This window comes from Lissotriton helveticus, chromosome 11 (assembly GCF_964261635.1).
Source record: "Lissotriton helveticus chromosome 11, aLisHel1.1, whole genome shotgun sequence".
NCBI classification, from domain to species: domain Eukaryota; kingdom Metazoa; phylum Chordata; class Amphibia; order Caudata; family Salamandridae; genus Lissotriton; species Lissotriton helveticus.
In genome coordinates, this window is record NC_136072.1 from 932,494,961 (window position 1) to 932,519,710 (window position 24,750).

A 24,750-nucleotide genomic window follows, 5' to 3' on the forward strand; every position below is an offset into this window, starting at 1 on the left:
GCCTGTGGATATAGGCTGCATTATCTGTCTTTAAATTCTCTCTTAAGTGTCTGTGCAGTTCTGCATTTTTCGACTCCTTAAGAGATTAATTTTGATTGCTCCGGGGTCCACGCACATGGGCGGGACTATTCACTAGATTATGACTATAACAGAGATACCCCTACTACAGAACTGGAGTTACAGGACAGAAACTACTCCTTCTGTATGAATCGAGGGACCTTGTCTAGAGGCCTTCTCAGCATCAGCCCTCTCTAGGAGTTCTATTAGGTGGGAAATGGTAGGGTTGAAACCCTGTTTCAATTTCCTTGAGGTACACAAGTGTCTCATCTCTTGGAAGTTGAGCATTTCATATCTAGAGGGTGCCCTGGGAGGGTCACTCCCCACAGGAAGAGTCATACTTGGCTCACCTGTGGTAGACCTGATTCTAGTGAGGTGTGGTGTGTGCACCTACTTACACTATGTGTTTTCTACTAGAAACTCTCTATGAGTTGTAGTCAGGGTGTGCTAGGCCCTTTGGTCTACAACAACTAAGTTCAGTAGAACTTATGTATTCTAAGTCGTGTTATATGTACCTATGGTACCTAATGTGATCTTTCAAATGATATCTCAAAGATTGCAATTGGTAAAACAGCAAGCTCAAATCCCAACCGCTGCACACCAATGTGAGAAGTTGGCCTGGTATATGATGTTCACTATTCTAGTGAGCACCTTGCACCAGTCCAAACAACCCTTATGGTGATGGTTTTAAAGTCAACCTTATAGACCAGCTATCCTAGTGGTAGCATGGACAAAAGCAGTCTTAGGCTAAACACAAGAAGGCATGTGAAGCCAGCTGTTTTACCATATACAATCCCTTTAATACCAAATGAAAGGACACCACACAGGTTATATATTCAAAATATATGTATTTATTTCTAAATCAATCCTCTGAACTCTTTATGAGGGCAGAGGCACAAGTGCATAACAAGTAACTCAATATAACATACAATAAGTTGCACAATATGGATAGGCCCTGGTGTCCCGCTAAACCATATACTAAAATAGTGGTATAAGAACCACGTCACGAACAGTTGGAAGGCCTAGGGCCTTGGGAATTGCTGGGGCTACACTGGACTAACAGTAGTTAGGAAGCAGGAGGCCCACGGGATGCGTGTGCAGCCTAAATGCACACGCGTGCACACATAGGAGTCAATGGGTGCGTAAAGTTAGAAAGTTAAAGATTTAGGAGTCTTCCGGCTGGACTAGGAACTAACCACTTGAAACTAGGATAGTCAATCTTCACAGGAGCACCGAAGTACTTGCGTTACCTCACCCACAGGAAGCGGGTGCATAGGTCCCAAAGTGTGTCGGGTTTCGTCTTGGATTCCTATGGAGCCTTGGAGAAAAGATGCCGCAGGCGACCAGGAGAGAAGAGTCCGGTTGGATCCAAGGGCGGATCGAGGATGAGGAGTACCTGAAAGCAGAGGGGACAGAGTCTGGGTCACTAGCCAGTGACCAGGATGGAACCAGGAAGGAACCAGGCGATGTCGTGAAGCTTGTCTCTGCTGCCACGTGGACCAGGAGGTGTCGACGACGACCATGAGCTGGGCACGGACTGTCCCACGAAGGCTCTCACTGTCGGCGGTGTCGGCTTCTGGATTGGAGTCAACAAGCCTTGGCAAAGGCAACCCACGCAGGATTCGAAGAGGGCTTCTTACTCAGGCCAGCAAGGACTGAGGGGCTTCTCCTTCGCAGGGAAGCAAAGGGCCAATCTGGAGCAACCAGACCAGCAGTGTAGATTTCGGGTTTCGTCTTCACAGAGGCCACTAGCCAACGGGCAAGTGACCGGACAGACGCGTCGAGCAGGAAATTGCAAAAGGGCCCCACGCAGCACTCGATGAGTGTGGAGAGGTGATCTTTGGTGCAGTTGATGCTCGGGCTGGGGCTTCTCAATCCCCAATGCACAGCTTCGAGGGTGCCTCAGAAGCTGCATGGAAAGCGTTTCGCTGGCTTTCCAAGATGGACGGTCCCACGTCTCGCGTCGCCTCCACGGGTCTCAGCTTTGCGGTGGCTGTGGATCGGGCTGAAGGAAGTCTGGAAGTCCGGGTCTTGTCAGGCTCTGTATTCGGGCTCCGGCGGGAGCAACGACAAAGCAAACTGTTGAGCGCTTGATGGTGCCTGCTTGCACAGGGTGGTCACTCCTTGACCACAAGGGAGATTCTTCAGTCTTCTACGTCGAGTAGGATGTCGAAGGTCCAGAGTTTCGTATCAGAGTTTCAGTCAGGATAAATCTAAAGTCTTGGGACTCAGCTCCTACCTATATACCAAATCTAGGGGATGGATTACCTGCTAGGTCCCTCCTATTGGTGGGACCCAGGAAGGGGGTGGTTACACCCCTTTCCCTTTGTCCAGTTTCGCGCCAGAGCTGGGGCCGGAGTTTGAACTGGACTATGCATGGGACACCTTGTGTGCCCCAGGCAGTGTCTCATTTCATTCAGACCTCCCTGCCCCAATACACTATAGCCTGTCTGGGGTGGTGCTAGCACCTCCCTGTGACAGGAAACCTATTGTCCAAGCCTCACTCGCTGGAAGGACTCCCAGCAGCAGGAGGTCAGACTTGTGTCTGTGGCAACAGCATCCATTTTGTGATGCTGATGCTGAGGCTCTGGTTAACTTTAACCGGGATTAATGGAAGTAACATGTCTTCTCCCTCTAGAAGGGTGGAATGCTACCCCCGTCGCCAGAACTGGCGAGGGGGTAGTATTCCAAAGCGTATGACACCTTACACGACATGTTTTGATAAAGCCAAACCAAAGTTAGCATCTGACCGCGAGGTTCATAATGCACTTAAGAGTATATGGTATGGCAATATCCTAGAACAGCTATAAGGACATGGTTCCGAAAGTTGCAGACAGGCTCAGCTCATGCTAGAGCACCATCTCCCATAAAACCAAGCACTCTGCCTTCAGGATTGTTAAGGCCTGCCATAGGAGTGACTTATAGGTGTATATGTGTCCAGATATAAGGTTAGACATAGGAATACTATATCTAAGCAAGGGGTGATCACACGACCTTGCCCCAGCTGAGTGATCAGCCAGTTGTGTCAATTTGGATGGCCAGCCAGGGGTGGCAAAAGATATGCTGCAGCCCCTGGTAGGCCTTGGGTGCACCTATGCCCTGGGTACCTACAGTACTCTGTACAGGAACTCACAAGAGTGGTCCAATATCCAATTAGGTATGTACCTAAGGTACATGGAGTCCATTTTTTAGAGAGAGCAGATAGCCTGGGGCCCTGATTAGCAGGATCCCAGGCCAACTAAGTCGAAAACCAGCTAAACACAAGGCAAAAAATCTGGGGTAACCATAGTCTGGTATCCACCTTCCTACAGTCACGCCTTGCAGCTCCTCAGATAGTGCTACACGGCTTCTAATTTTACATTTCATCTACAGCATGCCACATCCCACATGTTTACTGCTTATAAAGCGGTGTTCAATAGTATTGCCCCCAGTGTACCATTATTTTACTCTTCCTAGATGGCTGCCAAGTGACTGAAGAAGCACTTTTGGGTATAAGCCACACCTACATAATTGCTGTTGGTTGATTCTTTGTACTCCCATCTCAGTTGTTCTATCTTTTCTTGTCCTGCTCACTTACTCTTTTCTTTTATGTTTCTTCTCCTTCAGGCTGGTGGCAGAGTTTAAGCGTCTTGGTTCCTCCGTAATATACGCTAACTTTAACAGGATCATCCTTTGTACGAAAAAGCGAAGAATTGAAGATGCCATAGCCTACGTGGAGTACATCACAAAGAGGTTAGTGGCGTCTGAGGTGAGCACACCAGTATGCTTGTCTGCTTTACACGAGCAAAGTATATTTCTTGAGTCACTAATTATGGTTGCGTTTTCCATTGTTCCCAGTATTCACTCACGAGAGATATTCCACTCGCTTACTATCTCCCTCTCCCGGTGCTGGGAATTCTTGCTTTGGATGGACCCAGCGAACTATGGGGGAATTAAAGGAAAGATCCCCTCCAACGTCCTCTACGGAGAGGTGAGAGACTAGCTAAAGGGCAAAGTGCGTATAAAAGTGCAACAATTCGAGGCTCTATAAAGGTGAAATAAAAAGTATGCTGTTGCTGTTGTGGGTATGCGACGTCGATAAAGCTATGAAAGAATGAATGGAGGCCAACCTCCTAGGGTGAGAAGGTCCTGGCCAGCCCTAGACCAAATAACATCTGATGTATGGAACATCAAAGGCTCCTACTCCTTCTTTTGGCCACTACATTTTTTGTTTTGTTTTTTGATTCTCCTAGAAGTTGCCTCTTTGTGCAGTCATCTTGATCAATACCCCAAACTGAGTTCCTTAAAATTTAGCTTAACACAGTTCGAGATCACACGGAGTTGTAGGAGTCCACATAGAACTAAACGATATCAGTACATGCTGAGGATGTAGCACTACGAATGAAGGGTGGTCCTACGAATGAAGCAACACGAAAATGGGAAAGTGCCCATATAGTTGTAGTTGGAGAGATATCGCTACAGAGAGGCATAGCGACAGGTGTAGTTAGGGGCACGCGCAAGTGGTTGGCAGAATGGACTTGAGTATTACGGTTAAGGTATATCAAGGTATGACTTATTCAGTCAGAGACGAGGTAGCTTAATTACTACATTGTGTATTAGGACTCTGGTTTGTAAAGTGGGTTATAAAAGGTCATTCTTTGATTCATTTGAGAGCAAGGGTGACTAAGTAGTACAGGTGGATGCTGGAGACTGGGATTGGCTGAACAGTATTATAGAGAGGTGAAAGCTCACCTTGGAAAGGTGATAATCCATGCTGTGGTTCATTCACAATGTTAGCGAAGTTATTATCTACCATGGGGCTGCTGGAGAGGGTGACTCTGGGAAAACTTTGGGTTCCAATTAGATAAAGGTACCATAAGCAAGGTCAAACTTTTCATTAGGTATCCTAGCAAAGAAGAGTCTTGGGGAAGTTCCAAGGTTATGGTTTGTATATTGTGGTCTATTTTGAACGTTAGTAAATTACAGTAAATATCAAGTTTTTGAATGTTGACGTGGAACTGAATAGTGCTTTTAAGGTTTGAACTACCTGTGTAGGGCAGGAGAGGTAGGGAAGGATAAGACAGGCTGAGGAATAGCCACTTGATAGGATGGTTCTTAGTTTGATTGACACTGTAAGCTGTTTTGTTTACTTGCAGCAGAAAGGACCTGCAAAGGTCCAGGGGGAGGATGAAGGCAGCGAAGATGAAGAGGAGGTTGTCGCTTCGGATGGGGAAGAAACTGGAGATGAGGTTGAAGATTCATTGGAGAACAACTGGAACATTGTACAGTACCTGCCGCAGGCGGCCTCCTGCCAGAGCTACTTCCTGATGATCATCTCAGGTGATGTTCTCCCCACCCTTTTCATTTCACCCCTGGACTTTCCCCTCCATGGAGAAATAAATGGTTCTCATATGGCACCACAGACCAAGTAATCACCAGTGCCCAATATGGTGCTCTACTGGGCCTGCTTCACCAGGTAGAAGACACTTCATTTTTTATACATGTACTACCTTTTGATCAACATAGAACACTGCGTCAATTGCTATTAAATCTATTTCTTTTAAAGGATATTTATAGACCAAGATCGATATACAACATGCATTAAAGACTACACTTTTTTGGATTATTAAATGGATTGTTAGTGTTACGAAACTTACTGTTTTTCAGCGTCTGAGCCATATTTTCATGGATTTTTCAAAGCCTATCTAAACTGCTAAATGCTATTTAGGTCTTCCTCATAGGCAACAGTTTTATCCAACATAGACTTGCAGTGGGCTATGGGTGTAGCCCTTGCTTATGATTCGATGTAACTGTCCAAGGGGAATAGCTGTGTATTTATGCTTGAATTGGTGAGGGTGTCTTGGGTTCACTTCTCCTGATTACATAGTTTTTCTCCCTTTTGTGTTTGTATTGCCCAAAGAGCATTTTGGTCTGATTGTATTTTGATGTAATGAATTGTATCCTTCCACTGCCGACGTCGAGGGCGTGCATTATTGCATGAGAGGGAACATTTTCTTTCCCTCAGTTTCCTTTTTGTTACCCCTTCGTCTGCCTTTTCTGCTCTTACAGTTTTTATTTAAATACCATCCAGGCACCACTTTGGCCCTCCTCAAGCTCCCTAACTGTGTGTGCCACACGTAGCTTTTCATTTTTTAATGATCAAGAATCATTCCTAGATGGCTGCCCGTGTGGGCACACAGCATTTTCCAAAATGGCCATGCGTGCGTGTACAGCAGCTATCACGAGAATTAGACCAGTTTGTTCTTCATAAGAATTGCATCATTGTGAACAACTGCACACACTGGAGGCTGAATCTCTTCTCTCGGCTTGTGTGACTTTGGCTCTCTAAAATTGAACAAGACGTGAGCTGTGGAAATGCTTCTCCCCATGTTGTATAAAAATCCACATCAAATAACTGCCAGGAGGAACCGGATTGTAGGGGTTGTATAAAGGAGTTCCCAATAACTTGTAAACTAAGTCCATCACCAGCCATGGTGGTGGCAGTAAGGAAAATAGTGTGACAACTAGAAGAGAAAACAATGGTTTAACAGTGCAACCAAGAACCAATGTTAATGAAGAGTGTTTTTGTTAAAGATGTAATCGTTTTGACAATCCTTCCTTGAGGACGGCTGATTGTAATTTACTATTGTATCTCCAGACTTCTGAATCTAAGTTTTTAGCAGCTGAAAGAGGGCTTTCATGGGTCAACTGAACAAATTGGTAGGCAAGATCTTAGTTGCTCTAGATGTTCCTGTGCTAACCTTGCAAAGCTCCTCCTTAGAGGAGTACCACAGTGCTGGATGTGCATGGACCAGTTCAACACTCCTCTCCTATGCCCTAGCATATAAATTCTCCTTCCCCCTCCAGGTAACACAAGTCCCAGCGTTGGGCCCTCACTCGGATATTGTCCCCCTTTGCTACTCTTAATGCCCGCTTTCAACGTGCACTTTATTGGGGCAGTGAAACTAGTGCCATCTGGTCCAAAACATTCCTGTTGGACTTTCCGATATTTGAAAGTATGCATTTCTCCTTGCCTCTGCTAGCATCTGTCCTCCCCAAACATCCTACCCCCGTGCCAGTGCAGCCTCTTCTTCACTTGTACATCCAAAGTCTGAGACCTAAACCGAAGATAAAAAGGGGAAAGCGAGAAACAGTCTTTAAATGGTTGAGAAGAAAGACTTTCCTAAGGCTGGAATAGTGAGGGTGGAACATACTATTCCTGGCCCGAATAGTTGAGGTTAGAAGAAACAATGTCTTTTCAGGCTGTAGGAGGGAGAAGATTGAGAAGATGCATTTATGACCAGAAATGACCTTTCTATTCCCTCCAGTCAATGGTTCTACAGTGGTTTCTAGCCTCAGCTGGTACTATCCATTTCCAGCCTGTGCTTTTCCTGGTTCTTTATCTAGGGCCTCCATGGTTTTAACTGCCTTGGTCTGACCATTTGCCTATGCTTTTTCTGCCACTTCGTATTCTAGGTTGCACATCTACTGTTGTGTATCTTTCATTGATCGATTCATAGTGTAATATACCCAGCCTCTAGTATACAAATGAGCCTGTCATCAAAACATTATCATGTGATCTTACTTATTTATAATTTATTATATTTATTTTTACGTAATCTCTTTTCTTTATAGCATATATAGTAGCCGTGTATCATAGCATGCGAGAAGAGATGAGACGTAATGCTCCTGGAAGCACGCCAATCAAGCGAAGGCAGAACAGCCAGATATCGCAGGAGGTTGAAGGAGAAGCAGGTGCTATGCCTGGTGCGTATTTACTGGATATTAGTTGCAGGCATCCCGGTCTGCTCGTATGTTTTCGGCTTCTATTTTGTTATAGTTCTAAATATTTGTCATGTTGTCTTATTTTTTCTCAACACTTTTTTCCCCCTTAATACTTTCTCTCTTTTCCAGGTATGATCTCCTTCTCCCAAGATTATGTTGCGAACGAGCTGACACAGAACTTCTTTACCATCACCCAGAAAATCCAAAAGAAAGTAACCGGAACCCGAAATGTTACAGAGCCCTCTGAAATGTTCCCAGTGTTACCTGGATCTTACCTTCCTCTCAACAATCCTGCTTTAGAATTCATTAAATATGTCTGCAAGGTGAGATGGCTTGTATTGTGTTTGTGTGTAGATGGTAGTGTATGTGCTTACAATGTGATCTTGGAAGGTAAAGGGGACGTTGAGTGCATACTGCAGTGTTTTGTGTGCATCATAGGATCTTCGTTTAAGTCATAAACATTAGAATGTCCCCATCCTAGATTCTATACACACTAATATAAACAAATAACTTAACACACTCACACAGACCAATTAATGTGAGTTTAAAAGCTCTCCATGTGCTATCAGTAACATAGAAACACTGGCCAATTCATCCTATTCTAAATGTTTTGAATCCAATTTAAGGACTGGAACAATGTGAGAAAGCTCCTAGAAAAGAACAGAAATCCCCTTTGCTGCTCTGCAATAGCTGACAAACATGTAGAAATGCATGGAAATACTGCCAAACAGCCAACTGTCCTGAATACTTAAGAAATATGGCCCCCGTACAGAATCCTGCAACCATCCCTACCCCATCATGCCTCCCGTTGGCTGTTGCTGGATACCAAGAGTCCTTTTATCCGACTCATGCTGAGAAGATCTCAGAGCACTTCTGTGGTTTTCGAAACCATGATTGTTCTTCTGAAAATTAAATTATATTTTCTGCTCCTGTGAAGTTTTACTTGCCTACTTTTTTATGATTGAAGTGTTCCAGACAAGATGTTTTTCTCCACTCCCTTTTTTTTTTTTTAACACGAAAATGCCCATGAGATGAAAGTAAAAAGGTACTGACATACAAGCCCTATGTGTGACCTGTCTCCCAAACCCCCATGCTGCGGTGGAATGCTCCCTTTGCTAGAAAATGTGCAATGGATCTTAAAAGATCGCGAGGGCATTCCCCTCAGAGGTAGATTAGAGTCGGAACACAAGGGCAGAAAATCAGGGAGGCGCAGGACCACCTTGAAGCAGCCACCGAAGGGGCTTCTACTGTGCGTTAATATTCTGTCTGAAGGAATACACCAAGGGGGAAGATCCAGGGAAAGAAGTGGGCATTGGTGGCACTGCCAGTCCCTACAAAGGCATTGGGCTCGTATGATGATGAAGATTCTGACGTCTACAATACTGCTTACTGTCAAAGACCAGCTCAACACTGAATCCCCAAACTGGTGCAGATTTGCTGTCGAGGAGACTATTTAGGACAACACATGGATCGTCAGTACATTCAAGGTCAAGACACTTGTCATCAATACTTAATCATCAAGAGCCTCAAGACACTCCTCAACGTTGTGGCACTCAGTTTACCCACAAATTGATGTCTAAAGAAAAGGCATCTAGGAGACTGTTCTTTTTGTCAGAATCTCCTCAGAAATATCTGCTTCAAGTGATCATAATTCCTCTCGAAGGTCAGTTGCAAACTCCACCGAAACCTTTATTTCTAAGAACGACTTCAAAGATGATAATTTTTCCCAAAACTTTGCTTAAAGCGAAACAGTCTTCAGAGACTGTTAAGGATTCCAAATGACTTTCTTCTTTTACCCAGGCTTCTGTTGACCCAGCTGGGGATACCCTACCACCTATGCCTTCTTCAAACCTGCTGATGCAGTGTCCTAAAGGAAAGACCTCTGGCATAGTCACATTCAGCTCACTTCGACTCTTTTTCAGGCACAGATCCAACATCTTACTCTCAGGAGTCTTGTCCGCAGTTGATATTTCCACCTTACATGAGGTATTGTTTAGAGTGACTGTTAAACTAAACATCCCTATGGACTCCTGTCCAATATTAGTTTTGATATTGTTAAATCTCTGCAATACAGGCCTTCTTCAAGGCTGTTACTTTAATTTCTTTTTGACCTTTTAGAGATTGCAAATGAAAGGTTCTTGTCTTCAGCAACATCTAAACTGCTACAAGGCTATTAAAGTGCAAACCTTCCAGACAAGAGTCAGTGTTTTTAAGATTCAACCCCAAACAAGACTCTGTTCGTTTGCTATGAGGAAGTATCACGTTTCAACCCAGGAAACATCATTGCTGGTGGGTAGGGGGCGACAGGGTGCTTTGAGCAGAAAAATGCGCATTGAGGCATGGGCTTAAAATCAGTCCTAAAGCTTTACTAGGCTGCTGTGATAGATCTATATGGAAGTCCATGAAAACGTATGTTGATCACCTTCCAAGGGCCAAGATGAAAAGCTTCCTCAAAGCTCTTGCTGCAGGTTTTCTGGCATCTAACCAAATAATGAGTGCATCTTTTGACTCCACAACTAATGTCTCCATGAAATACTGCCACGGTCTTACGTTATATAGATCCTCGTGGCTGCTTCTCACCTCATTGAAGAATGATGAGCAACAATAAATGTTGAACCTATCATTCTATGGATGTCTTCTTTTCGGAACACATACAGATGAAGAAATACAGAGGATGAAGACTGGTACCTTAAAGGCTGTTTGTCTGGAAGACAGATATAAAGAAATTTTACAAATCTCTGTGTGTCACTCATACCTTCCTCAGGATTTAGGCCCATTTCTGGCAGCTCCGAAACCAGTAGCAAAACCAACCACACCAAAAGAGGCATCAGTATCGCCATAGAAAGTCCACAAGGGGTTGTGGTACACACCATCAACTGGAATCTGTCTGAGAATCTTAAAAATAAAATAAAAATTAGCAATGGCTTGCATGCAATATTTCCACGTTGTCATTCTGTAGGGCTTTGGAGCAGGTAGGGGAATATTACACACCATTTAAAAAAAGTGGCAAAGCATAACTAGAGACCAGTGGGTGCTGAATAGCGTGCAACATCATTATTCTTTGTTTCAAGACACCCCGCTCTTCATTACAGCTGAAGAAATCAGATTTATTTTAGCTGTGCTGATTGTACTGAAAGAGGAAAGGCAGATTTTACTGCAAGAGCGGGCCATAAAACCAGCCCTTACATCTTAAAGATAGGGCATGTACTTCATTTATTTTCTCAACCAAAAGAAATGTCCTGAAAGGTCTACACACCAAATCTAAGCCTGATAAGGACTAGCAGGTGGATAAGAAAATACGTTTCGGATGTAGTCATCTTCAGGATGCCTTCTTTTGCTTCCATGTGGCACCAAACAAAGGAAATTCTGATGTCCCTGGTGTGGAATTGTCATTACCAATACAGAGTTTTTGGATTCAAATTGACCTCTGTTCCCAGAATATTTTCCAAATGAATGACAGTGGTAACTGCTTTTCAGAAGAAAGAAGTTCCTGGGAGCTGATCAACAGTTAGGAACAGTGCCGGAATGCGCAATCTCAAGATGGTCTCTCCCCCTTCCTCTTGCAGTATTTTCTGTCTTGATCACAACCCTGTGTGTCGTCTGCAATAGAAAAAGGGCTTGGTAGACAGATATCCTTGCCATCACATTTATGTGGTAAGCTCCTTGAATGCTCAAGTTGCCCCGATTGGCTCGCTAGCCAATGAGAAATTGATCTGTAACAATTGCTTGAGTTAATGTCTTGTGTGTGAAGATCCCTGATCTTGGCTGCATGTCTCCTGACTTAGTCTAAGATGGGCATTTGAACTTATCAAAAGATTGCATGGAATTGCGTAACGAATCCGAAGCCTAAGAAGAGGATGTCCAATGCCTTCAAATGGAAAATGTTGATTGTTTAGTGTCAACAGGAGAATCTTCTGTTAAGAAGAGATGATTTTTCTATCCATCCTGTATTTCGCTAAAAACCAGTCTACAACATTCATCAATCACAATGCATTTAGCATCCTACTGAAAGAGCTCTTCTCTGAAACCCTTTACTATACTAGTTGTTGACGTTTTCTTAAAAGGTTTAACAAAGGTTTGTTATCCCTTTCAAAAACCATCTTCCCCTAGGGAACTTCATGCAGTTTTATCAAGGTTACTGGCTCCTCTGTTTGAGCCTATACACAAACCCTATTTGCAGCATCCTTCATGCAAAGTTAATTTTCAGATTGCTATTACCTCCATTCGTAAGGTTAGTGAAATCCAAGTGTTGTTAATTCAATGACCTGTACGTGATTTTCTGTTCAGGTAGACTCTTTTTAAGGACCAATCCATTGTTTCTTACCAAGATGGTACTGGAATTTCATTAAAATCAGTCTGTCTACTTGGAGAAAACTAAGGAGTTCAGGAAGACTTGTCAGCTATTCTTCGACTACGGTTTGTTAAAATCATGTTATCCCCCCTATTTTCAGTTAATATTGAGGTAGATTATTTCCTGCATCTGTTACCAACTAGCAGACCCTTGCCAGGAAAGCCTAAAGCTCATTTGACAAGGGGAAAAGTGGCAAAGTCCACTTGATTAATTAGCGTCCTGTTTTAGGAGATATTTAAATCTGCAACTTTAAAAACTCTGCACTGTTTTGAACGCAAATGCCAGACCCGGCGCAGGGGTAGGCCAGACTGCAATTAACAACCTTTTTGCGTAACTTTTGTTTTGTAGTTGCTTAGAGCCTAGTTGGTCTTCCAGTTATGTTTTTTCCTTATGCTTTGAGGGATAAGCAGTCTATTCTGTTCTCATAGATATGGCTGTCAAGGAAGATCCTTCAATGTTAAATTGTGGGTATCTTCGTTGAAGTCATAAATCACCCTAGCTACTCCTCGTATTAAATACAAGTTAGTAAGGATTATCCTCCTTGGAGATGATCCTGAGTTTATTGTGTCAAAAGAACTGTTGGTCTCCAGCGACTGCCAGTACATGGCATGATTGACAGTGGGGGACAGTCTTCTCCTCAATTCTTAAGTCCCCAGGAGTGCTTCCCTTCAGGCTACTTGTTTCTTAGCAATTGCAAAGCAGCAAGTAGTTATGTTGTAAGAGGTTTTCTGTTCTTCTCTAGGAATGTTATCTCCTTGTTCTGGTGTTTTTAATCGGAGTACACTCCACAGAACAGGGAGGAGGGATGGCAGTGAGGAATCACTAGAGAGAACGTTACCGAAAGTAAGTAACCTGTTCATCAGGATACCAGTTTCCCATGCAGTCGGGCACTCAGGGCAAGGGTACACAGCAGTTTGCAATGAAGGGGACATTCCCGTCACAGCCAACATACCCGGAGAGTACATAGCCAACTCTTTATAAAAAGCCTTTGCGTCATTAGGATCTAGATTGTGATAATAAATTCTGAAGATTAAAAAAATACCATTCCATAACTTATTCATTACTTTATAAACATTACCCTGTACATTCCTGAATTAATGTAGGTAATAACAGTATAAATATATAATTTATATTTTCAGAATCACTGTTTTCTGGATAAGAGCTAGTGCAATTTGATACTAAAAGTAGGCTGCACTATGGGCAGAGAGAATACTCCAATCTCACAGCTGTATTTAACAGTGGGAGTATCGTGAGCTGATAACACTTGATACTATGTCCACTATCAATTGTGCTAAGACTTTGATTAGGCTCCTAGCTAAAAATTGTATTGGATGGGGTTGTGAAAGTTTAGAAACAAATCTCAAAAGAATGGTAAGTAGGGAAACAACACTGGGCTATCCAGTTTGGAGACATAGACACGCTGCAGATTTGACACAAAATAGATACAGTGCTATGGAAGGGAGGAACAAGACTGTAGTTATTATACATGTGATGCTGTTAAGCGGTTAATGTCAAAGTGTTTATTTTTTGTTTGTCTTAAAGAGACTAGCTGTAAAGTGCCTAAGACTCTCTTCCAAGATTCTCTCCGGAATGTGTTGTGTTCTAACAGGATGTGACTAAAAAGAAACATTACAAAAAGGATGCGTGTGTCTTGACAGTGTCACTTGTTTGCTCTTGGACTGCAAACATCAACCCTTGGTGTTACCCTTAAGGAATGTCACTCAAGCTGTTATGTTGATCTTGATATATGAAGAAACCTTTAGACATAAGTAATGAAAGGAAAAGGTTACTTTCAAAAACACTTGCTGGATTAAAATTGTGAAGTGAAAATCACATTGAAGATAGTACTTACAATATTTATTTAGTGTGTTTTAAATGTGGAAATATTTTGTTTTTGGCAATTAGTGCCCAGAACACTCTAAACCCACTCTAAAGTTAGGATGTCCGATGGAAAGCATATTTTGGACTGTATTCACATATTTATACATGGTTAGATGTGTTTTTTATGTTTTTTATTTGACCTGGTGACTTGTAGGTGCTGTCGCTGGATGCCAACATCACAAATCAGGTGAATAAGCTGAAGCGAGACCTGCTGCGCTTGATAGATGTGGGCGAGTTCTCTGAGGATGCCCAGTTTAAGGATCCGTGTCGCTCGTACATCCTGCCTGAACTCATTTGCAGGAACTGCAATTTCTGTCGCGATCTGGACTTGTGCAAAGACCCAACGCTTGCTCAGGTGAGGTGAAACTCTGAGAAGTGTGTCCTTTGTTCTGGTGACCTAAGGTGTGTGGGCCCGTGATCTTCCTAGTGTTGGGATTAAAAATGCAGTGCATGGGTGTCATCCTTTCACCTGCCTCATTGTCTTTTTTTTCCTTATTTCACATTCTTTTCCTACTACCTTGTGTTCGTCTGTCCGCTTGTTGTGCCATCTTACTTTCTTCTTCTGCAACTCCTGAGCTATCGCCATGGTGTTCTCCTCTGTTTCACTGTTAATCTCTTCTCTGTTTAATTGTTGCTTTCTCCTCTGTCCACCTTGGAGAATTGTGGGAGATCCTGGGATGTTTGTGCTTGGAGGTCAGTCACTGCTCAGGCTGGTGAACTCAAAAAGGGCTCCCTGCTGCTTCATTTTATTCACTAGTAGCAGCAATGGGGCCGCATTTACTGTTTGCCCAGGCCTGCTCTGGGTAACCCCTTACTGTTCCCGTTACTGACCTCCTTGGTGCTCCCTCCTCTTTCACCCGTGCCGGTCCCTCCTCTTTCACCCCTGCTGGTCCCTCCTCTTTCACCCCTGCTGGTCCCTCCTCTTTCACCCCTGCTGGTCCCTCCTCTTTCGCCCGTGCCGGTCCCTCCTCTTTCGCCCGTGCCGGTCCCTCCTCTTTCGCCCGTGCCGGTCCCTCCTCTTTCGCCCGTGCCGGTCCCTCCTCTTTCGCCCGTGCCGGTCCCTCCTCTTTCGCCCGTGCCGGTCCCTCCTCTTTCGCCCGTGCCGGTCCCTCCTCTTTCGCCCGTGCCGGTCCCTCCTCTTTCGCCCGTGCCGGTCCCTCCTCTTTCGCCCGTGCCGGTCCCTCCTCTTTCGCCCGTGCCGGTCCCTCCTCTTTCGCCCGTGCCGGTCCCTCCTCTTTCGCCCGTGCCGGTCCCTCCTCTTTCGCCCGTGCCGGTCCCTCCTCTTTCACCCGTTCCGGTCCCTCCTCTTTCACCCGTGCCGGTCCCTCCTCTTTCACCCGTGCCGGTCCCTTCTCTTTCACCCGTGCCGGTCCCTTCTCTTTCACCCGTGCCGGTCCCTTCTCTTTCACCCGTGCCGGTCCCCCCTCTTTCACCCGTGCCGGTCCCCCCTCTTTCACCTGTGCCGGTCCCCCCTCTTTCACCCGTGCCGGTCCCTCCTCTGCTGCCTCTTGCAACTCCCTCCTCGGCCCCCTTGCTGCTCAGTCCTCTGTTCACTGCCCCTACATTGCTTATCCCTCACCTGCCTCTCGCCCCCCTTTGCTTGTTTCTCCTCTAATACCGGTTGCCTCCTTTCTCTGTCCACCATTCCTCCCACCTAACCCCAAACACACCTTTATTGCCTAACTTTTAATTGTTGACTCACGGATATTGCTACGATGGACACCCACCCCTACCTCATAATATATGCGTTTTCTATGCAGGACGGGTCAATTTTACCCAAGTGGATCTGCACAAACTGCCAAGCGGAGTACGAGTCTGACTTCATTGAGATGGCCTTGGTGGAAGCTCTGCAGAAGAAACTGATGGCGTTCATGCTGCAGGATCTGGTGAGGCACTACTGCTGAGGGCTGGGGATGGAAGTCTAGGTCTAGCCTAGTCTAGTCTAGGTGACTACCCTGCTAGGGAAAGTGGCAGAGAGAAATCTGATTCCCTAAACCACATGGAAACCAATCCGATCCATCTTTAACTGTCTTCATTGCAAGATGGGTGTAAAGGAGGCATGAATGTCATGCAAAACTCTGCCTTGAAGTTCCTCCATTTAAATGCACTTGCATCAGGTACACACTGTAGAAAAACTGCAGTCCCTATCTATTGACCTGTTTTAGATTGAGTACTTTTCGGCAACATTGAATGCAGTGACCCTATGTGTCTTAACACCTATCACAAGGTGCTACCCTCGCAGTCAAAAGTTCCTTACTCCTTTACATATATTGCATCAGGTCGGGAATTCCAAGTTTTTTCTCCTTTCTGAACATTTTCCCAATTTTCATTCAAAGCATTAGTTGAGCTAATGTTTCATTCACGGAATATGCTTCGCTGCATTGGTCGCTTTGAAAATGCATACTCACTCTATTTGAGCAGAAAGACTTCAGAAACAGTCTTAAGCCACCTCTGAAGCCTTCAATAGGATCACCCCAGCTGTCTCCAGTGCCTGGTTTTATCAACACTGCTTCGATTGCATATGCCAGTCCTTGCTGATGCAACCTACTCTGCCATTTCAGAGAAGCAGGCCACATTTGACAGGCGGGCTAGAATGTTTTTTTAAGTTGTCTTTTTTTTACATCAGACAAGTGACCAGTTTCCTCTTTTCTTCCCTGTCCTTTGCCTCTCTATGGGAGGCAATGTCTGCTCAGCTGAAGATAGCTGTTCTGTCTTCAAGCGCAGAAGATTGTTTTTATGGTAGCATTTCAGGTGTGAGGCTTTATTGTAACCTACTGGCAAGCAGTATGGGAGCCTGGTCTTTGTATTGCTAAGTAATAAGAATTCCAGTTTGATTTGGAAATAGTTTGAAAAATGATTTATCATTTTGTATGTATGAAGTGTTTCTCATATAATTGTAATTATTGTTGGCCCTAACTCCGTCAGTTGGATAGAACATGAAAACTCTACAGTAACTCTAATGAATAAATGTTGCAGCTGTCTCTAACGCATTTAAGAGTGGCAAGAGCTGTTCATCACAATTGTTCTTATTTGCCCTTATTTCTCTTAAATATGTTTGCACTTCAACATGTAAACATCGTTTCAGGACATTTGCAGCACTTTTAAATCCACCTTTAATCGCACGTACCGCTGCTGGCCTTCAGACTATTGCCCAGTTGATGTAGTTCTCCATTTAAAGAGCCCCTCACTCATCTCCAGTGGTTTCTCCGGCTCTATGTTCCCTTCCCCTTCTAATTCACAGTCTACGTTGAGAAGGTCATTCCTGTTGGAGCTGATGCACTCAGAATTTCCAGGGCCATTGTTGGCCCAGAGTAGATGGGGGCATTCAAGGACGTGATATTGTAGGGTTTTCGGGTGATTCTGGGGTCTCCTCAAGTGCCCTCATGGGTTCACTGGGCCTCCAGTTGAACTTCTGCCATAGGATCCCTCCCTGGAGTCTTCTGCCCCCATTAGGCCCGCACCCAGGGTCTTGCTGGTGCCAGGCTGTGCATTCATACCTTCTTTCCTTTGGGTCATGCTGGTTCCAGACTGTTTTGAGGACAGTTTTCCAGATGATGGAGGATATATTCTTTGCTTTTTTTACTGACTCTTTACAGTACACTCGCCATGTTTCGGATGACCAGGAGGCGCACAGTATTTCTCCTCACATCCCATACACTGATCTAGTCTATACTTAGATTTGCACAACGCTATTGGCCTTCACTCTACTCTAAAAAACAGCGTTGGTCGTTGCATTTGGTGCACCTACTGGAGAAAGCGTATTTGTTTTGCGGTGGTAGTTCACAGAGCCACATAAGTGATACAGTTGCATTTGCCTTCTGTGGTACCTACAGCGAATTTGCACTCACATTCTTTAGCTAGGCCCTTCTATCTCTGATCCAATGCTACTCTGCAAAGAGACCCTGACTGAGGGCTTGATGGCGGGCTGGTTCAAGCATTGCTCATTGCTGTAGGTCAACTTATGAATTGGTAATTGCCATAAGTCTATCGGGGGACCCGGGCTCCTTGACACAACAACTTCTGACACCAGAAATTATTGTTGTACAGGCATCTGCCAATGATGTATATCTGAATGCCTTTCCTAAGGCACTGTCAGACAGGGAAAGCACAGTGATGCACTGGTGAAGAGTATTCTCCACAGCAAGTTGGGTGGTACACGTCCTCCCGAATCTTGTGTGAGATATTTTAACCACCTAAACCAGAAGAATTCTGAAAAGTGTTAGTTCAGAAAGTTCACAATGTACAGGATACGGCCAGGTACCTTTTGTGGGCTGGTCTGGGCACCATGGACTCAGTTGATTGACACCAGTGTGGTGGTATGGCGTCATGCCTGGATGCCTGCCACAGTTTTATCAGTTTTCCACGGTGATGTTAAGGCGTCTCCGATGGATGTGCCTATTGATCGCATCAGGCTTTTCAGCAAAAAGGTGGACTTTGCTTCGGAACATTTCTTTGGAAGATGAGCGACGGCTTGAGTTTTGAGTCCGTTATCTCCGACTTGTCAATTTCAGCGAATGTACTGGAAATTCTGGGACTATTTGATGAGTCTTGCCTATTGCCAGAGGCAATCCTCGCAAATCTGTCCCATCAATCACTCAGCCTTGGTGATAGAGGCAGGAGCCATCAGACAGGGCAGCAGTATTGCTAATAATCATCAGCAGCAACCGCCATATTCCTCTGAACCCCCTCCAGTGGCCGTCTGCGGCTGTTGGGAGGGTGGGGGGGGGATTGGAACATTTTCAGACTGGCTGGCTGGCGCTCCGTTACCTCAGACTGGTGGGCTTTAGGGGTTGTTCACAATGGTTCTGCCCTCCCATTTCTGTCTACACCCATGCCTGTTTCTTCTCTTTTTTATCTGACTTAAGCGGATAATTCCACCATTCTCTCAGAAGGACAGTCACTGCTTACCAAAGGGCCAATAGAGAGTTGTTGAGGCATAGAGGGGCATGGGATACTACTCCAGGCAGTTCCTCGTTCTCAAAAGGGACAGCAGTCTGAATCCGATCATTGATCTTAGGTGTGTGAATGCCTTCCTTTGGAGGCAAAAATTCAAAATATCCATGTCCTTTCTGCAGTAGACCACGGTGTTTAGATGATGTTGTTGGACTTGCACAATGTGTATTTCAATGTACCTGGCCTTCAGTCTCATGTGTGTTTCCTCAACTTCACTGTGGGGGTACTAGCAGTTCCAGTTTCACTGTTCTGCCCATTGGCCTCACTTTGTCCCAGACGGGAAATCTCCTTTACAACGGAACCGCTACAACGCGGTACCGTTACGACGCAGTTTTAACAACTAAAGTCGTTACAACGACTTTCGCTGGAGGGCGCTCTAGGATAGGGGATAGTTTAATTTACTATCCAACACCTTCCCTACTATCCACGGGGACTGGTGTTGGAATAGTAAATTAAACTATTCACTATCAGCGCCCCCCCCCCCAACGCAAGTCGTTGTAACGACTTGCATTGTTAAAACTGCGCCGTAAAGGGACGCGTTGTAACGGTACGCGTTGTACCGTAATACATCCGTCCCCGACGGGTGTTCGTGAAGATTATGGCAGTGGTCGCTGCTAATTTGCACACACAAGTCGAGAGATAAGATATTCCTGTACTTGAGGACTGTCTGGCGTGCCACAGTCTGTTACGAACCACTTGCATTTGATCGTTCTTTTGTCTTCCCTGGGATTCTTCATCAACAAACTGAAACCCCACCTTCGGCCAGGGCAGAGAGGATTCCCTTCATTGGGGTTATTCTGAACACTTCAAATTTCACAGCCTGTCAAAAGCAACCCCCCCCCTGCACGCCACCACGCCCACCCTCCCCCCCCCCAGGATAGAGGACTCCCTTTATAGGAGTTATTCTGGACACTGAATTTCAGTCTATCAGAAATTAAAAATCCCCCCTCCCTTGCCCCCTACTTTAGTCTCCGAAAAAGCAGACGCAACAGATCAATCTACTGGAGATGTGGGCAATCCGGCTAGCTACCAATACCTTCGGCATTTCATCGTGGGCAGCCCTGCTCAGGTTCTGACGAACAACACAATCGCTATCTAGACTGCAAGAAGCAGGGCAGTGTGGGGTTATATGTGCTGTGCCAGGAAGTGCTGAGACTGTAGCACTGGCTGAACTTTAAGGGCATTTCTCTGGCTGTCATCCCTCTGGCAGGCTCCTTTAAAGACATGGTGGAAAAACTCAGCAGACCCCATTTAACTTCCCATGTGTGGTATCTGCAGCCGGTGCTAGTTCGAGGCAGGCGTGCTTGGTTAGATCTCTTCACTTCTACCATGAATGCTCAGTGTTGCATCTTTTGCTCCCTGAAGTTTTTCTCTCTCAGCTCCCTGGGGGAACATGTTTGTACTTCCATTGGCCTCCAGTCGCCTTAATGCATTTCTCACTCTGCCGCTGCTTCCTCTAGTTCTGAAGGAGGATAGGAGGTTCAGCTCATCCTGATAGCCTTAGATAGGGCTTGGGAGTTTGATACTCCCATCTGCTAAATCTGAACATTCTTTGCCCTCATTCCCTACCTCTTTGGGGGGGGGGCTCCTGTCCTGATAGCAGGGCAGTGTTCTACATTAGAACCTCCACAACTTGCACCTCCATGCATAGATTTGTGTGGAATCATCTGAGTGTCTTTGACATGACTGTAGAATTTGTGGATGTGATTTTGACTGCTTGACAGCAGCTCACCATGTCAATTTATTCTGGCCACTGCACAAAGTTTGTGGCCTGGCGAGAGGACCATTTGGTCGATCAGACTCATGTTAAGCTTAGTGATATATTTACATTTGTTCTGTCTTTGCACCAGCAAGGCTTTGCTCTGGACAAGATTAAGGGTTACTTATCGGCCCTTTCAGCCTTTGAGTCTTTGCCTGATCAGCCATCTTTGCTCAAATGACTCGTTATGCTTTTTCATTTAAAGGGCTTAGTTATAAGTTTCCTACTGTGCCTTTCATTATGCTGCAGTGGGACCTTAACTTGGGTCTTAATGTTCATATTTGAATTTACGCGCAATTTTCTCTGAGGTTGCTGACCATTAAGACCGTTTTCCTCTTTGCAGTCACCTTGGCAAGTCACCTCAATGAGCGCTAGGATGGATGGATGGGTTTTTATATAGCGCAATATCACCGCCAGGTCTCAAAGCGCTTTGCATTGGGAACCCGTCCTAGTTTTTCCCTGTGAGATAGCCCCTGCTGGGTATCCCCAAGGTGAAAGCCAGGCATCCCGCCGCGGGGGCCATTGTGGAGATTAAGCAAGCTATTGTCCAGAGTTGCAGAGTGTTAACCTGTGATTCGAGTAGGCACCAAAGCGAGAATTACCGAGTCGTGGACATTTTGGGCTCAAGACCCTGCTGCGTCGGGAATTGAACCCTGGTCCCGGGCCTGATCTCAGCGTCCGGGTCTGCCTCCTCTAACCAGTGAGCCACACTCCTCCACCCCTCCCCTAGGCACTGTAGTCACAGCTTACTTTCTTTCTTACGTTCTTCTCTGACAAGTTGGTACTACGAACTTGATCAACCTCTCTTCTGAAAGTGGTGTTGCCATTCCATGTGGGGTAGTCCATTCTGCTCCCTGCTTTCTTCTCTCCACCATATCATTTTAAGCAGGAAGGACTGTAAGAAAACACTCTTTCAAGATGGATCATCCTGTCTATGAAGAGATACTATGCCTTTGACAAGAGGGAGTTTGCTGAGGGCCTTCGGGCTCATTATGTCAGAGCTAAAGCCACCCCTGCAGCTTTAGCTTTGGGTGTGTCCTTGCTGGACATCTTCCCGGCTGTTATGTGGGCATCTGCCCACATCCAGAGGTAGGGCCATTTTGACTGTTTGGTCCTGCAGGATTTCATGGTATAAACTTCACTCCTCAGACCCACCACCTTAGAGGGAGTCACTGCATCTGACGGTGAGGAAGTTGCCTTTCTAAACTGATGTTGATGCGCATGGCTATAGGCTGTATACTGCTGTTTTCATTTTCGGAGGAGGCTTATGTGGGATCTAGTGGCTCCACCTACCAGTATGCAGACACTATTGCAGGAAAATTTTCCAGATTTACTCTGTCGCTTGTGGGGAAATCATGGGAATTCAAAAGGTGAGAAAACTGTGGGTTGGAGTAAGGGCCAGAAAAAGTTACCAAAGGTAAGTAATTTGTTCGTTTAGCCCAAAGTGTGCTACCCTATTCTCCACACTTCTCCTTATGGCATGAGCCCACTTGTGTACAGAGACAAATTATGACAGCTCTCACTTCCTCACACTGAACAGAAATCCTTCTACTAAAGTGTAAAGTCAAACCTGCAAGTCAAGCTGAAGCTTGAACCCGTATGGTCAAAGGAACTGTTCATGAGGCCTCCAGCTTGCCCCAAATCGTATAAGGATTCCTGGTACGGAAGTCCAGCTTGCAACATTCTGTGCAATGCAGCCATTTACGCACGCTCTGGCTTGAAGCTAATTGGGGCATGTATTAGACATCACTACAGAGCCATCAGTGCTGCATACCAATACATTTCTTTTGCCAGTCGATTTGGTGGGGTGGAACGTTTTCGTCTTACAATACGTTGCCCCAAGGCAATAATATTCAGAAGGATAGGGCTGTTCAGTGGATGCCTACACGGAAGAGTGATGGCTACATGGACACCTCTGTTGTGTCTTCGAGGTGGTGGGTGGGGTTATGGACTTCAATAGCCCTTAATTCCTAGTTTCTTGTTTCCCAGATGTCTGGAATCTTAACTGTCTTTTTACTCCTGTTCTATTTTAGGCCTGTATGAAATGCAAGGGAGTGAAAGAAGCAAACATGCCTCTATACTGCATTTGTGCTGGGGACTTTGACCTTACCATTTCCCTGAAGGTATGTAAACCTTGTCCTTGGAATTTTGCTCCATGTCCAATGTATTGGCACTCCTGTCCCTACCCTTGTATGGCAACTTTTTGAGGATGAGAGTGCCATAATTACTGCCTTTTCCCCTTATTTGCTCCTTCCTAAGACTCGTAGCTCAAAAATTCAAATTAATTACTACATCCCATATCCGTTTTCCTCTACTTGCCTCTACTCTGCTTGTTTGCTGCCATGTAACATATCTGCTAATCCACCCCTCACATCCCAGTCTCCAACCAGCATACATTGATTGGTCTTTGACTTCCCGAATCCTCCAAGAGTTAAATCTACTTAGTGTATTTTGAGAGGTCCCAAAAATGTTAGTATTTCTTTTAGCATTTTAGTGTGAAAGTGCCGATTTCCATGGCTGACCTTTGCGCAAAATCTGCAATTTCTCTTAAACGGCCAGGCCTAACACTTCCAAAAACGACATTATGAGATCCACAAGTCAACTCGTGTAGTTTAAGGAAATTGTGCACAAGTATTGTTGTTCTATGTAAATAACTTGTTTGTATTTCCCCTCATTTGTGTTTGTTAGCAATTTACAATTGGGTGACCATTGCAAGACACTACCTAGTTGCTACAATCAGTAACCTTAGTGAAAGAGTGGGATTGAGTTATAGACCTGTGTGTTGCTAGAGTAAAACGCTATGCATTCCTTGCTATAATGTTTGGGAAGGATGGGGGGGGGGGGTGACTCTTAAAATGGGTGCACACGGCCAACCTCAGGGTATGGTTACAATATGTATACTCGTACTGTGAAAAAACTATTTACCTCACTAAGCTAATAGACGTCTTATGTAAAAATAGGAATACTCCCATTTGGACATTAAATATAATATGATCTGGTTGACCTTCTTGCACATTGCCTCGGTAATGATACAGTCGGAAGCAAGTGACTTTATAATGCATGTTTTTGCTAAAGGATTGTTGACCCGTAAGCCATTCTGATGGCCTCAAGTCATGTTATGCCATGCTAAAAGAAGCGAGTTGCACAAAAAGCTATCGAAGTGGACTTGGGACACTGGTTGGCCTATGACTTTAATTTCTGCATGAATAGGAACATCTACTTCTGACTTTGTGATTTCTGCTTTTTGCAACAAATCTGATTTTTAGGAAAGACTGGCTACATTTAATTTGTGTAAGGTGTATAGCTGAATAGTAGCATGATTGGGTGCAGTCTGTGTTGCAATAAGAACTTAAGGCTAACCTGTCAAGTTCATTAATGTATCACACATTTCATCTCGCGCTGTAATAAGCTACTGAGAACAGCAGTAGTAAAGAGTTGTGATTGAAACCAGAATTCCCCAAAACACACTGTTGCTCCAGGTTTTCTGTTTTATTAACACATAGTAGTGTATTAATGATTAAATTTTTTTAATGGTGTTTTTGCAACCACTTTATTTCAAATTCAGTGGTCATTGTACACTCCACTGTTAATATACAGTGACAGCTGTGGTGTTTTTAATTTCAGAAAATAATCTTGATTAGGGATAATACTCAGTTTTTTACGTTAGTATATTTCGTTAATAAAACGAAAATAAGTATGGTATTATTTTTGTAATCCAAGTATGGAAATGCATCTTATGCCAGCGAAGATGTGCTAACACAAAACAAGTGTCTATAGACTTTCACTGTTTCTGTACTCACAATGATTTCCTTACTATTGAATACTATATATAACCTCTCTAGAAGAGTGGTCATATAAAGCCCTGCCCTGAAAAGTACACTGCACCTTTAGAGCGGTCTTCGCCTCGGTCCACCACGGCTGGTGCCGGTTGTGTGGAGGGCGTTTTCGACCTTCCTGCCCGACCCCTGTGGGCGTAGCACTCCCT

The 24,750-nt window shown here is 44.7% G+C and overlaps 1 protein-coding gene across 2 annotated transcripts in view; it reads left to right on the top strand.

The window, feature by feature from the left end:
• Window positions 1-24,750, top strand: part of POLE (DNA polymerase epsilon, catalytic subunit) — a 316,779-nt gene that overhangs the window by 287,046 nt on the left and 4,983 nt on the right. The window contains exons 41-48 of one of the 2 annotated variants that reach the window (XM_078667255.1): window positions 3,664-3,789; window positions 3,895-4,027; window positions 5,193-5,376; window positions 7,672-7,803; window positions 7,951-8,144; window positions 14,208-14,408; window positions 15,814-15,939; window positions 22,799-22,888. In XM_078667255.1, the coding sequence (XP_078523381.1) occupies window positions 3,664-3,789; window positions 3,895-4,027; window positions 5,193-5,376; window positions 7,672-7,803; window positions 7,951-8,144; window positions 14,208-14,408; window positions 15,814-15,939; window positions 22,799-22,888 (1,186 nt within the window). The remainder of the gene's footprint in view (window positions 1-3,663; window positions 3,790-3,894; window positions 4,028-5,192; window positions 5,377-7,671; window positions 7,804-7,950; window positions 8,145-14,207; window positions 14,409-15,813; window positions 15,940-22,798; window positions 22,889-24,750) is intronic. The other variant, XM_078667256.1, reaches the window with a different exon arrangement.